The following is a 12,817-nucleotide window of genomic DNA, read 5'->3' on the forward strand; positions in this document are numbered from 1 at the left end:
CACTACTGAGAAGAAGCAACAGGTGGGGATGTGTTTATAAAAGAAATAAACCTTTTTCAGGTTCAGTCAACTGAGATTCTCCTCTGGTGAGGAGCTTAAGTTTAAATCTCACACAGTTTTACTTAAATAAACAATACAACAACACTGAAAATCTTTTAAAACATAAGCATTTAATGATAAAATCATCCTGTTAGTAGTAGGAATCATATGATTGGATTTTAGAAAAGTGCACATATATGTTTTTATACGGAAAATTTCTGGAGGGATACAAATAAAACTCTTAGGGGTCACATCTGAAGAGTGGAAAACAGCAGCGGGTGTGGAAAAGGACACCTCTATATTTTACTTATAAGCAGTTTTATACTGCTTGATTTTTTTAATGAGTGTAAAATGCTGATGTATTAAAAAACGTTTTTTGCTAAAATGTAAATGTGATTCATACAACCCTAACTATTCACTGTTGTACTTTGAATTTTATACACAAAACCATGACACTAGTATAGCATTTCTGAAACGGAGATAAAAAGCAGAGGGCCAAAAGCTAGCAACAGAATAACAAATAAAACATATCCATTTTTTTTTTAAACTAACTTCTATTTGGCAGCCTATTAGATGTCCTTAAGAAACAATAATTACAGGACACCTGAGAACTCTGAAATACTACCCAATGTATTTAATTTCAGTAATTATCTGCAGGTAATGCCAACTTTGGCCTCATAAGTTCTTAATTCACTTCAGCCTCACCTGAACAGCAGCAAGGCTCTGAAGCTGGGAGCTGCTTAAGTGCTGCTGCTGGAGAGCTGCTGTGTGCAGCATTAAGTGCTGCTGCTGGGCGGCGTACATTTGCTGAAGGTACTGAGCAGCTGAGCTGGGAGGGCGATGCAATGCCTGCTGAATTACCTGTGATAAGTCAATTGAACCAGTGTCAAACCATAACCTTAACCATAAAATAAAGTATCAAAAAAGCGGCAGTTTAAAATTTCACTAATTTAAGATTCAATGTCATCAAACTTACAAATATAGTGCTCTCCTAGTTATTACTAGGATTCACTAATGTGTACAAATAAAAGAAACCCAGTAGAGGCAATTCACAAAAGGAAAAAGGGCCAAGTAAACACTGGAAAAGATCTTCAATCTCATTAGTAGTCAAAAGTACAAATTAAAACAAGACACTATTTTCTAACTTTCTGACTGATAAAGATTTAAACTACTACTACTACTACTGTAAGTAAGAGTATAAATTGGTATAACCGTTTTGGGTAAAAGTTGGTAGAGTAGAGAGGATATGTATACCCTGCAGCCATCACTAACAGTAATGTAGATCAGTGCCATCCAGTACAGGAGCCACTAGTCTGAGCACTTACAAGGCGGCTAATGCAACTAGGGAATTAAGTTTTTAATTCTACTGAATTTTAATTATAATTTAAATATAAAATAGCCACCTGCAGGTAGTAGCTACTGTATTGAACAGAGCAAATAAATCTATATTTATTAACAAAAAATTCCCAAATATATTATTAGTTGAAAAATGCAGGTTACTAAATAGTGTATGGAGAAAGATAACCATTTATGTTGAAATATTTCACAGAATATTCAGCAAACCACTAAAAGACTACTGACAGGTAGCTAGATTAGAACTGACTTTTACCTTCTCACTTGTACTTTAAATGTCTGAAAAAACTTAGTTTTGTGATAACCACATAAAATTATAAAGCTTTTTTTAGAAAATTACTAATCACTTTTCAAAATGTTTTTAAATTTTTAAATGTCATATTCCTTGTTTCAGTTGTTTGAACACAGAATAAAACTATTCTCACTAAAAAAAGTTTCTGAAAAAGTACTGATTATTATGACTATTTATTGCCAGAATGTAAAAGCTGAGTCCAAACTTCATTAATTGATAAATTAGAGAAGTATTCCAATAAAAGAGGAAAATCCTTTATCTGTCCCAATGGTAAGTCAGACTACACCAGTCCTCTGCAACCACGTCCCAAAATCACATCATGCCCACGGTGACTCTGAAAGAGCACCCTAATCTCAGTATCAAACCAGTTTTCAAAGAGCTAAGGGAGTAACAGAGACATAATCCTACAGTTTGAGGGTCTGAGTCAGGGCATCTTTCACACAAAGCCATGAATCTCTTCATCCGAATTCCAAGAAGGCGTATTTCCTTGTGTTGTTTACTTTCACGTGTTCATATGTCAGTTCCCCAACAATGGACTGCTACACCAGCTACAAACTCCTGTCACAAAATCCATGTAGGCTTTTGACCCCTAGTTGCAGGGGACTGAAGACCAGCATTAAGTAATTTAGAGTTACAAGATGATGTCTTTTTGGTTAGGGAAATCTATGTATGTTCCTCTAATTCCGTAACAAAATTCTAAAATCAAAGTGAAATTAAAAATGAATAACCTACTTGACAGAGTGTAGTAATTTTTTTCTACAGTCAGCACAGTCTTTCATTACCACTCAATGCTACACTCACGGGAGAGAGACTCTTTAAATACAAGTTAAAGACATAGAACATAGTTCTTTTTTTGTCCCTCTAAAGGAACAAGGAGGGTGAAGAGGATTCATAGGACTGAAAAATAAAGCTGAAAGGTATGAAAGAACTATTTACGTAGTTCAATAAATAGTGATTTGATTACATCTTAAGAGAAGCAATTCTATGATCTCATGAGAACTAAAGTTAGTGCTATCTGTGAGATGTATCTACATCTACACATTTCCAGTAACACTTCACTTTTTATTAACATGTCCAGCTTAGGTAAAAGCTAGACAACAAAACAGCATTTAAAGTATCACATTATCTGTATGCTCAAAGATCCAGATACTCTTCCCTATAGCCCCTGCCTCAGAAAAAAAGTGAAAAACATTAAAAACACACTCTGCCTTCCAGTTTGAATTTTGCTCCAACAATTCCGATTCCACTCCACAGTAACTTCAGAATCCTAAACCACATTACAGCTAAATAGCCATTAAACTGGGATCTTCCACTCTAGGAAAATGGTGTGGGGAGAGGACTACATCATAAACAGGGAAGCTTTTTCCAAGATGGAGTAAAATTATGTGGATCTGATAAGAAACCAGGTAAAATGGAAAAAATAAGAACTCACAAAGTGGTTAAGGGCATAACTCTAAAGCCAGAGAACCAACTAGCTACGTGAGTTTAGGAACGTTATTTAGCCAATTTAAAACATCAGTTTTACCATCTATACAATGGAGATAGTACAAGGGTCTACTTCATAAGGGTGCAGTTAGGATTAAAAGAGATAATCCATGTAAAGCATTTATCAAATGCTCGGCATACAGCAACTGTTCAACACATATTCGCTATTATTATTTACTGAGTACACATGACATACCCCATACAATTCTAGATGCTTCCTTCAATCCTCATAACTATTCAAGCAGGTGGTCTCCATTTTATAGTTTCCTGAGGCTCAAGGACATATGCCCCTCACCCAGGGCTATACAGCTACCAATGATAGAGAAAATGGAATTCAAAGAGCACACCAGATCCCAATGCCCAGGCCCTTTTTATGCAATACCATATTGTCTCAACCTCCACTGTTATAAAGGTAACTGAGTAAACTTTATTTTCTCAACTAAATGAAGAGCCTAAGATTTTTCCTAGTTAAATATGTCCTTTCCCCTGTGCCCCGTAGAGCTCTTGAATGGATTCTCACGCTAAGCGTTCTTAGGCCACTTGGGTTTAAAATGAACTTAACACATCTACAGAGCTGAATAGATCTCCCTAAGTCTATACTTTGGGTTCAAATGTAAAATAATCCAGAAAAACCTAGAGCCGTTCTTCATGTTGGGGCTCTTGGTTGAGTATCAGTATCTCCACGTTGTAGTCGCACCTAGAGGAGACTTTCCAATTATAATTTTCCTGACATATAACCTTGTAAGCTACATGCTGACAAATGTAAGCCCTCCCAATAGAGTGATTATGAAATAACTCTGTTGGTTGTTTCAAACATTAACAATTCTAACTGTACTCATTTAGAGGGTATCATGTAAGTCATTTGAGGATATGAAACAATAGACTCATCTGGCTTAAGCAGAAAATAAAGACAGCCTAAATCTCAGCCTGCCCATCGCGATAACTGAAATACCTGTACAGCATGTCGGTCTGAGCCACTATAGACAGAGATCTGTGGTTGCTGCATTCGAGAGGAGGAAGTGGTGATGGTGGTGGTGGTGGTGCTACTGGTAGTTGTCGACACCGAAGATGTTCCAGGATTTGGTTCACTATCCATAGCTGTACTGTGGTCCTTAAACCTAGCAGATAACACAAAGGGTCTGTATTGGCAAAAGCATTATCAATATGGTGTTTAAAGAATATTTAATTATTCCAAGAAATAATCAGCAACAATCTAAATTTCTAAGGCCCTCATAAAATATAGATAGCACACAGTCACCATAAGCACTTGGAAGGGAAAAATATTTCACAAACACACAGCATATTTAATAGTTCATATCTACTAAATTTGAATTCAAATGACTCAGGATATGTAACTCAAATAAAGCCTAACCTAAAGTTTACGTTTTTACTCTTGAAGGAAACCAAAACAGATGATGACAAAACACTAAACTACCTAGGAAAATAAAACTTAAACAACATCAGAGTATTAAAATAGTTCTTTATATTCTTTTGACCATACTAATTACAAATTAGAGTCATTCTTATCTACACATTAAAACAGGATGCCTATGGACTTATGTTGGCTTAGTTTAACTTGGTTAATTAGCTTATTTTTTGGTTACCATACATAGTTTATTTTAAAAACAAGTTCTCTTAAAAAATAAGTTTAATAATTTTTTATTAACTCATACTGCTTTCTCCCTAATTATTCTAAAACACTGTCCTTACTACATTTAATAACTGAGTTACATCCATGAGCAGATTACTCTAAAATAAGAGAAACAGCTGAAAACAATTTCTCTACTTCCTTACAGAAATCTTTTTCACAAAGAACTGCTCCAAATTTTGAAAACAGCATGATTATGTCACTTCCCTCAGCTATGGACAGTAAAGTGCATTTTTGTACCATTCTGATTCTTTTCCCTCCAATATTACAACCTCATTTCACTGTTATGGTACAAAACTCCACTAAATACAGAATCCCTATTTGAATAAATTCAAGCAACATTCTATTTTAAGGCAGTTATCAGGGACTTAATATTGTTAGAAACTAGAACTACACTAGTTTTTGTAGAGTCAGAAATGCACCACAATGGTGAAAAGCACCCTTGAGAATGTATTGGTTTTATCTGACAGTCTTATTTGTCTTTTCTTCTGAGAAACAAAATCTGAACCACCTCACAAGAGCAGCACTGACAAGACTGTAACAAGAACACTTTCTACTTCAGAAAAAGACAAAGGAATTTGGCACTAATTGTGTATGCACGCACTATTCCCATATGGTGTCCTTTTATGTACAAATCTTCTTTGTTCTTTATATCACGTATGTAAACAGTATTTATGTGCTCTTTGAGCAATCAAATGTTAAAAAGTCTTGATTTAACAGGAAAAGTGAAAGGAAAAAAGCGCGAAGGGAGAAGCTGACTCTTTACTTACTAACTTTTTTGATTAGTAAATGACTCATTTTTATGGTTCTCTGGTTTGGGTTTTTTCCCCCTAGTTTTTCAACCTACCTTCCAGTTATCAAATCACAGCATCATACGGTAATTACTAAACAGCAAATAGATATAGTGGTAGATAAAGTAAACTTTTTACCAAATGGACTCCCTGTCATAAACACTTCTGAGGCATGTACCAGTGATATGCAAAAAGCCAGCTTAAATTCTGGTCCTTTTCATCGCTATCTTGTTCAACCACGTCCTCAAACCCTTCGGTAAGCAGTTCTGTAACTAACCAAAAATGGTCACAGAGAATCCAAATTCTAGGCACAAGTCTAAACATCGGTGGGTAGAACTAGCCAAACCGTTGCACTGAAATTGGACTCCTGGCACAAAACAACAATTTTGGTAACTCCACCGTCTATGCATAGTACTGCCTGCAAAATCCAAGCGGCCTACCCAGGAAACATTAAGTTGGAGTCGCTAACTAAGCATACCATCACACCGCCACACAAGAATGTGGCCCTTTAGGGCGGCACCAACGCTGCAGCCAGAGACCCGAGGGAAAGAGGATCTTTCCTTCCAGGGTGTTTCCTCAGCCTCGCCAGAACCGCAACAGCCCCCGTCGCTCTAAGGCCCGCGCTGAGACACCTCCTCCACGCCTCCCGGGGGAGGGCGGTGAGCAGCCCCACGTCTCGGGTTCTCCCACTGAGAAGGAGTAGAGAGGCGCCGGGGCGGGAAGGAGGAGAGCGCGAAGCAGGCCTGGCAGTGCCCGCCCTGCCCTACCCAGCCTCCGCGGGCCCCCGGCGCGGGCAGCCGTGACAAGGCTGCCGCGGGGCCCACTTGCAGGGATGACAGCGGCTGACGAGCCCCACCCCGGCTCATCTTCCAGCAGACCCCAGGGGTCGGGATCTGAGAAGTGACCCCGTGCTCAGGGCCCCCGGGACCAGACGGCGGAAGGAGCGCTCCCGCCTGGAGGTAACTGGACCCTTACAGTTCGCCTCCGTTCCTCCACAAGGGCCAAGCAGGCTCCTCCACGAGAAGGAAGCTCTCGCGTCCCCCCTTCCCCGCAATGCCCGCCAAAGAGCCCTCAGCTTTCCCCTGAGGGGACGTGTCGCTGCCCCTACTCGCTCCCCGGTTACGACATCAGTCACCAGCAAGTCACTCACTCCGCTTCCGCCATCTTCTCTCCTCCATCACTAACACGGGCTGCGCATGCGCCCCCCGGCGGCAGCGGCCGCGGCAGCTGCGGCGGCGGACGAAGGGGCGGGGTCTGCTCAGCCCGGGGCCCGAGGTCACGTGGGGTCCTCGGCTTCCAATCCCCCGTCCTAGCTCAAGCCTTGCTCCCTCTGGGAGTTGGCCAGGTTTCCCCAGTTGAGCTCCTAGTGTCTCACCTGCAGGCCCTTGCTTTCTCTTGCCTAGGGTCTTACTCGTTTGGGGGAGGGGTCTGTAACCAAGACGTGAAAAGTTCTGATTAGACTGTTAAATTAAAATTTTTAAGAGTATTTAAAATACACCAAAAGCCTATGTAAACTGCAGAAAGTGAGACGGAAGAAAATACCACGAAGATTGGATCCTGAGGTCTCAGAGTAAAGGAAATGCCATGATAGCCGGAGGGCTTGTTACCTGGGGCACGTTGCAGTTTGGGGTCTGAGCCAGGAGTCCCTCTCTTAAGCTCAAAGATAGTGTTCCAAATGCCCATGAGGTGTGTGGTTAATCATTCTGATTACCCTATGAATATCATTCTTTACTTTAACTGGAGTTTACTGAGCACTTAGTAGGGACTGCAGACCTGAATAGTGCAGGGAACAAGCAGGAATGGATGCCAGTTTGCTAATATGGTTTTATATTATATACGTGTGGCAATTACTCCAAGCAGGATTGTTAGACAGTAAATAGAAATGAGCACTGGGTAGGGGGAGAGGAAGGGGAAAGGAACAACCCAGAAAATGGCAAGTGTGTCTGCATTTAGGAAAAAGGACTCCAGAAATTTTTACTTTCTCTAAATGAGGGCCAGTAAAAGAAGCCAGTTAAAATCAAAGCACTGCAGCTGTGTATAAGAGAAGGCCGTGGTATAACTTGACCCAATGAACCTGCCCAAAAGGGGATGGGTGTGCCAGAGCACAGGGAACCTGGATTGTCAATCAATCAATCAATCACAAAAACACCCTAGGCCAGGATATGAAACGGAAAAACAAAGGAGCTGCGCCATTTTTTCCTCTCTTGGATTGGCCCGCTCCCAATTCTCAGGAGTGTACTATCTTTTACTATTTTTTTTTAACTTCACTAATAAAAATCTTACTTATATCACGCTTTTTGTCTCTCGTCAAAAAAAATTTTTTTTTCGGGTGACTGAGAACTGAGGTAATTCTTATTTCCCTTTTCCCGGTAACAGAATGAGACAGACATGTAAAGTTGAGTGAAAGAAGTCCCCGTCTTCCAACAAGTCTTAATCTAGAGAGTGAAGTGGGATTTGTAGAAATATCCACACAATCTAAATGTTCTGATACAGATTCATGCTTTGGATACTTTAAGTCAAAGGAATAATAAGTATTTACTGTCCTTCACAGAGAAAAGCATACTGATCACAAATGATATATTCTTTTTGCGTTTTTTTAACATGGTGGAGTAGCATTTCAAGAACTGAAAAACAAAGTAGTGATAGAAATTCAGCACAAAGTGTGATGTGGTCTAATGAAAAGTATGCTTAATCTTTAAAATCCTGTGATGAGGCTCCCCTGAGGGAGGGAAAAGAATACTTCCTATGTAAACTATATTGACCCTATACCGTTTTTTTCCTGTATGATAACACTGTCTCTGCCTTATTTTCTCATCTGAAAGCAGTGCCCTTCCTGCTACTCCTAGGAGAACTCACTGAGAAAGTTCCCTTTGAAAAGTCCCTGTAGGTGCTTAAAAATGAGATACTACTACTTTTTCTTTTCTGACTGCTTATATGATATTATTGTCATTCAACTCTCAAGAATCAACTATCTATTGGTATTACTGAAATTTTTGTTTACTAAAATAAAACTGAAGAACGCAGTCTTAGACTTAAACATGAAAAATATGTAATTCAAAGGAATGTTTGGAATAAATGGGCCAAAATTGTTCCTTTTCATCTCTTTTCTTTGAACCTCTAAGGCCTATGTCTATATTGCCATCTCACACAGATTGGCTTTAAAAGTCAGACCATATATTAGGTAATGTCAGGTTGGTGCTACTTTTTAAAAACATTTCAAAACCCAGTATTTATTGTAACAACAACTAGTATTTGTGTAATAGAAAAGAACAAATCTGACTCCATATTAGATCTGCTCCTCTGGCTTTAACCCTGTGCCCTGTTTTCTAGGCTTAGTCTTGCTAGCTCTGCACTTTTTGTAAAAGGATATTAACACTTATGTAAAGATAACAACTTGCAGAATAGAAAATAACATTTGTTTTGTTGGAGGTTTGGACCTGACCCACTATAGATAGCTGCAAGAACAAAGAATTCCTACACCAAGAAGTTTGCAACAACCAACAACACCCCCTCCCCCCACCTTTTTTAGTTTAAAAGGAGCCTGTATTCTGACTTGAGGAAGATGATTCTTCAAGACATTAGTCTGCCATCCTCTCGGTCTGCCTGCTTTCCAAATAAAGTCGCTATTCCTTGCCCCCACACATCTTTGATTGATTGGCCTGTCATGCGGCAAGCAGAATGAGTTTGGACTCGGTAACATTTGTATAGCCTTCTACTAAGAGCAGAGGATTTCCACAGATTCATTTGATCTCCACAACAACCCTAGTTATCACTTTCGCTTAGCACAAAAGTATACTGAGGCTAAAGGTGATTAAATGCTTACCATGACTCTGTTAGAATGTAACAGAAATAGGGGTTCTAACATAAACTTTCCATGACCAAAGCCAAGTTTTCTTCACTGCATCATTCCGCAAGCCATTTGGTGAGATGTTAGGGGAGACAAAGTATGAAGAAGGACTACTTCTAGAAATTCATCATCACTTATCTTATGAAACAGAGGAAAGTCTTTTACCTCTTTGTGATGCCTGTGGGAAAGATTTATGCATCATGCTAACAGGTTGAACTTCTTTCTAAAGTTTCCAGGAAATGTTGCTTTGGAGAAATGCTAGCATCCTATTCGATTTTAGAAAAATTCCTCTAGCAATGATATATTGGAGGAAACTGAAACTAGAGACAGGGAAACTACTGGGAAACTGTATTAACCCTTAGTGAAACAGGGGCTACAGAAATGGAAAGGAGGGCTAGATAAAATTTTTGTTCCTCGCACTTCAAGTCCTCAGTAGCTACATGTAGCTAGTGGCAACTGTATTGTACAGTGAAGATACAGAACATTCCCATCATTATAGACAGCTATTGGACAGGGTAGTCTGCATGCCAGATCAGGGATTGGCAAACTATTACTTCTGTCTTAGTTTGGGCTGCTATAACAGATACCACAGACTGGGTGGCTTAAACAACAAACACCTATTTCTCTCAGTTCTGGAGGCTGGGAAGTTCAGGATCAAGGTGCAGGCAGATTCAGTGTCCAGTGAGAGCCCTCTTCCTGGGTTCCAGAGGGCCACCTTCTCGCTGTATCCTTGCATGGTGGACAGAGAAGGCAGTGGACCATGGGCATTTGGGCCACTTCTTCGTGTAACTCCCTTCTGCCTTCGAGGTCTGCTCGGCCCTGCCATGTATAGTCCACTTCCATTCGATGATGGGATGCTGCTGTGCACACCCAACTTTATGGCCTGGCTGATCAGACAACACTCAGTTCATGGCAGCTCAGGCTGCATGGTAACTTGGTGACCGTAGTTAAGCACTCAGCCTCTACTAAATTGAGCATTCAGTCTCTAGTTGAGCATTTAGTCTCTACTAAGTTCCAGTAAAAGGCCAAGGAGAGTTATTATCTGCAGAGGATGGCAGGGCTTTGTTCCAAAATCCGAAGGGCCTGTGCTGTGATTCACCTATAGGGGCTGCCGAAGGCTCGAAATGGCATCCTACCTGTCTCTGCCATGTAGTTTGAAGTAACACACCCAAATGAAGAATATGCAGTCTCCAAAATCCAAGGATGCCCTCTAGGTGTTATGCCTCTTTTTTGTTTATAGGAGGGGCCAGAAGCAACAATTTACCCTTCACTTAGAAGGAATATCTCAACATGTCCCACACCTCTGGACCCTCTAGAAATTTCATTGACATAGAAGAAGAAATTTCACTGAATTTTGGTCGGATGTATTTCCCACCCTCTGATATGCAAATATCTTATCCATAAGTCTAGAGTAGTTGCTACTTATTGCTTACCGCATCTGATCATCAGTATAATGGACCAGCGAGATATGTTGTGGAAGAAAAATGTGATCAAGTTTCTTGTGAACTAATGACATTGTAGGGCTGGAGAGTTGATTTAGCCCTGATGTAGGATTGTGAAGGTGGATTGCTGGCTCTGCCAGCTGAAAACAAACCACTTCTGGTGGTCTTTACCAGTAGGTATCAAGAAAAGAGCATTTGCCAGATCAATAGCTGTGTGCCAGGGGATGTATTAATTTGCTCAAGCAGTAAAACCACATCTGGTACAGCAGTTGCAATTGAAGTCACCACCTGGTTAAGCTTACAGTAATCCACTGTCATTCTCCAAAATCCATCTGCCTTCTGCATAGGTCAGACAGGCAGGTTGAATGGGGAGGTGGTGGCACTAATCTCTGCAGTCCCTCCAGGTGTACAGTATTGCTTTTAGTTTACTATTTCCTAGGTAGAGGCAAGTCTGCTGGCTTCCACTTGGCCTTTCTCACCATAATAGCCCTCACTCCACAGGCCAGGGAACTGATGTAGAGATTCTGCCAGGTGCTCAGTGTATCTATTCTAATTATGCATTTCAGGACTGGGGAAATAACCACAAGACGGGTTTGGGGAACCACTGGGCCCATTGTGAGACAGACTTGAGATAAAACTCCATCGATCACCTGACTTCCATAAGCCCCTCCTCTGACTGGTGGACCACGGTGATGTTTGATCTCCTGGAATTAGTGTCAGTTCGGAGCCAGTGTTAATAGTCCCCAAATGGTCTGATTATTTCCTTTTCCCCAATGTACAGTTACCCTACTAAAAGGTTGTAGGTCTCTTTGGTGAAATTGAGGAAATAGATATAAATATGTTATAAAGATATATAAAACTATATAAATTTTTGCTGGTGTACCAGTGTCCTTCTTCTAGGGGATGTGGCCTCCTCTTTATTTAAGAGATTCTGAGGTCTGTAAACTGGCTCCAGTCTGGGAAATGATTGAAGGGATATGACTCCATTTTAATGATTCAGGTTAGACTTTTGTTTACTTAACCTAGAACTTTTCAACTGATATAGTCAGTTCAAGTAAGAATTTAGTCAGTTTCCTATCCATTTCACTTCTAGGAACATCATGATCAACCAGCTAATGACATAGGTCCGCATAAGTCAGACTGAGTGTTGTCAGACTCTGCTGTCCACCATGGTAACCATGCCCACCTTGCCTTTCGCAGTTGAGTGCTGCCACTTGGCCCCTGCTACCCTAGGATCCAGTTACTCCTATTGCATTTAGGTTTCCCAATGCAGTGGCTGCAGTTCCCACTGTAAAGTCTGGCCTGCAGAGAAGAACGATCACAGAGCCCTTCAGGGATGCCAGAGTTCCCTTTACAAGCTGCTATGGACTGAATGTTTGTGTCCCCTCAGCATTCAAATGTTGACGCCCCAATCCCCAGTGTGATGGTATTTAGAGCCTTTGGGAGGTATTTAGGTCATTAGGGTGGAACCTTTCTAAATGGGATTAGTGCTCTTGTAAGAAGAGAAATGAGAGAGATGATCTCTCTCCACCATATGAGGATACAGCAACAAGGTGGCCATTGTCTGCAAACCAGGAAGAAGGTTCTCACCAGACATATCTGCCAGCACCCTGGTTTTGGACTTTCCAGCCTCTAGAACTGTGAGAAATGATTGTTTGTTGTTTAAGCCACCCAGTCTATGGTATTTATTATAGCAGCCAAGACAGACTAACACAAGCCCACAGGCCAAATCCAGCCTGCCACATGTTTTTGTACGGCCCTCTAGTTAAGAAAGTCTTTTTACATTTTCTAACAATTGAAAAAAGTATCACAGGAAGAAAGATACTTTTGGGACAAGTGAGAATTATGTGAAATTTATATTTCAGTGTTCATTAAAAAGGTCTTACTGGAACACCGTAACGCTCATTCATTTTTCTACAG

General features: G+C 40.6%; 1 protein-coding gene across 18 annotated transcripts in view; it reads right to left on the bottom strand.

The window, feature by feature from the left end:
- The window catches only part of PHC3 (polyhomeotic homolog 3), an 80,184-nt gene extending 73,373 nt beyond the window's left edge, over positions 1-6,811 (bottom strand). For 17 of the 18 annotated variants that reach the window (XR_012072470.1, XR_012072469.1, XR_012072467.1 and 14 more), the window contains exons 1-3: positions 6,759-6,811; positions 4,122-4,287; positions 745-900 (exon numbers count right to left, since the gene is read on the bottom strand). Coding sequence is in view for 2 of the 18 variants with exons in the window: in XM_031679851.2 (XP_031535711.1) it covers positions 745-900; positions 4,122-4,287; positions 6,759-6,772 (336 nt within the window). In the remaining 16 variants the exon portion in view is untranslated. The remainder of the gene's footprint in view (positions 1-744; positions 901-4,121; positions 4,288-6,758) is intronic. The other variant, XR_012072476.1, reaches the window with a different exon arrangement.
- Positions 6,812-12,817: the final 6,006 nt, after the last annotated feature.

This window comes from Vicugna pacos, chromosome 1 (assembly GCF_048564905.1).
Source record: "Vicugna pacos chromosome 1, VicPac4, whole genome shotgun sequence".
NCBI classification, from domain to species: domain Eukaryota; kingdom Metazoa; phylum Chordata; class Mammalia; order Artiodactyla; family Camelidae; genus Vicugna; species Vicugna pacos.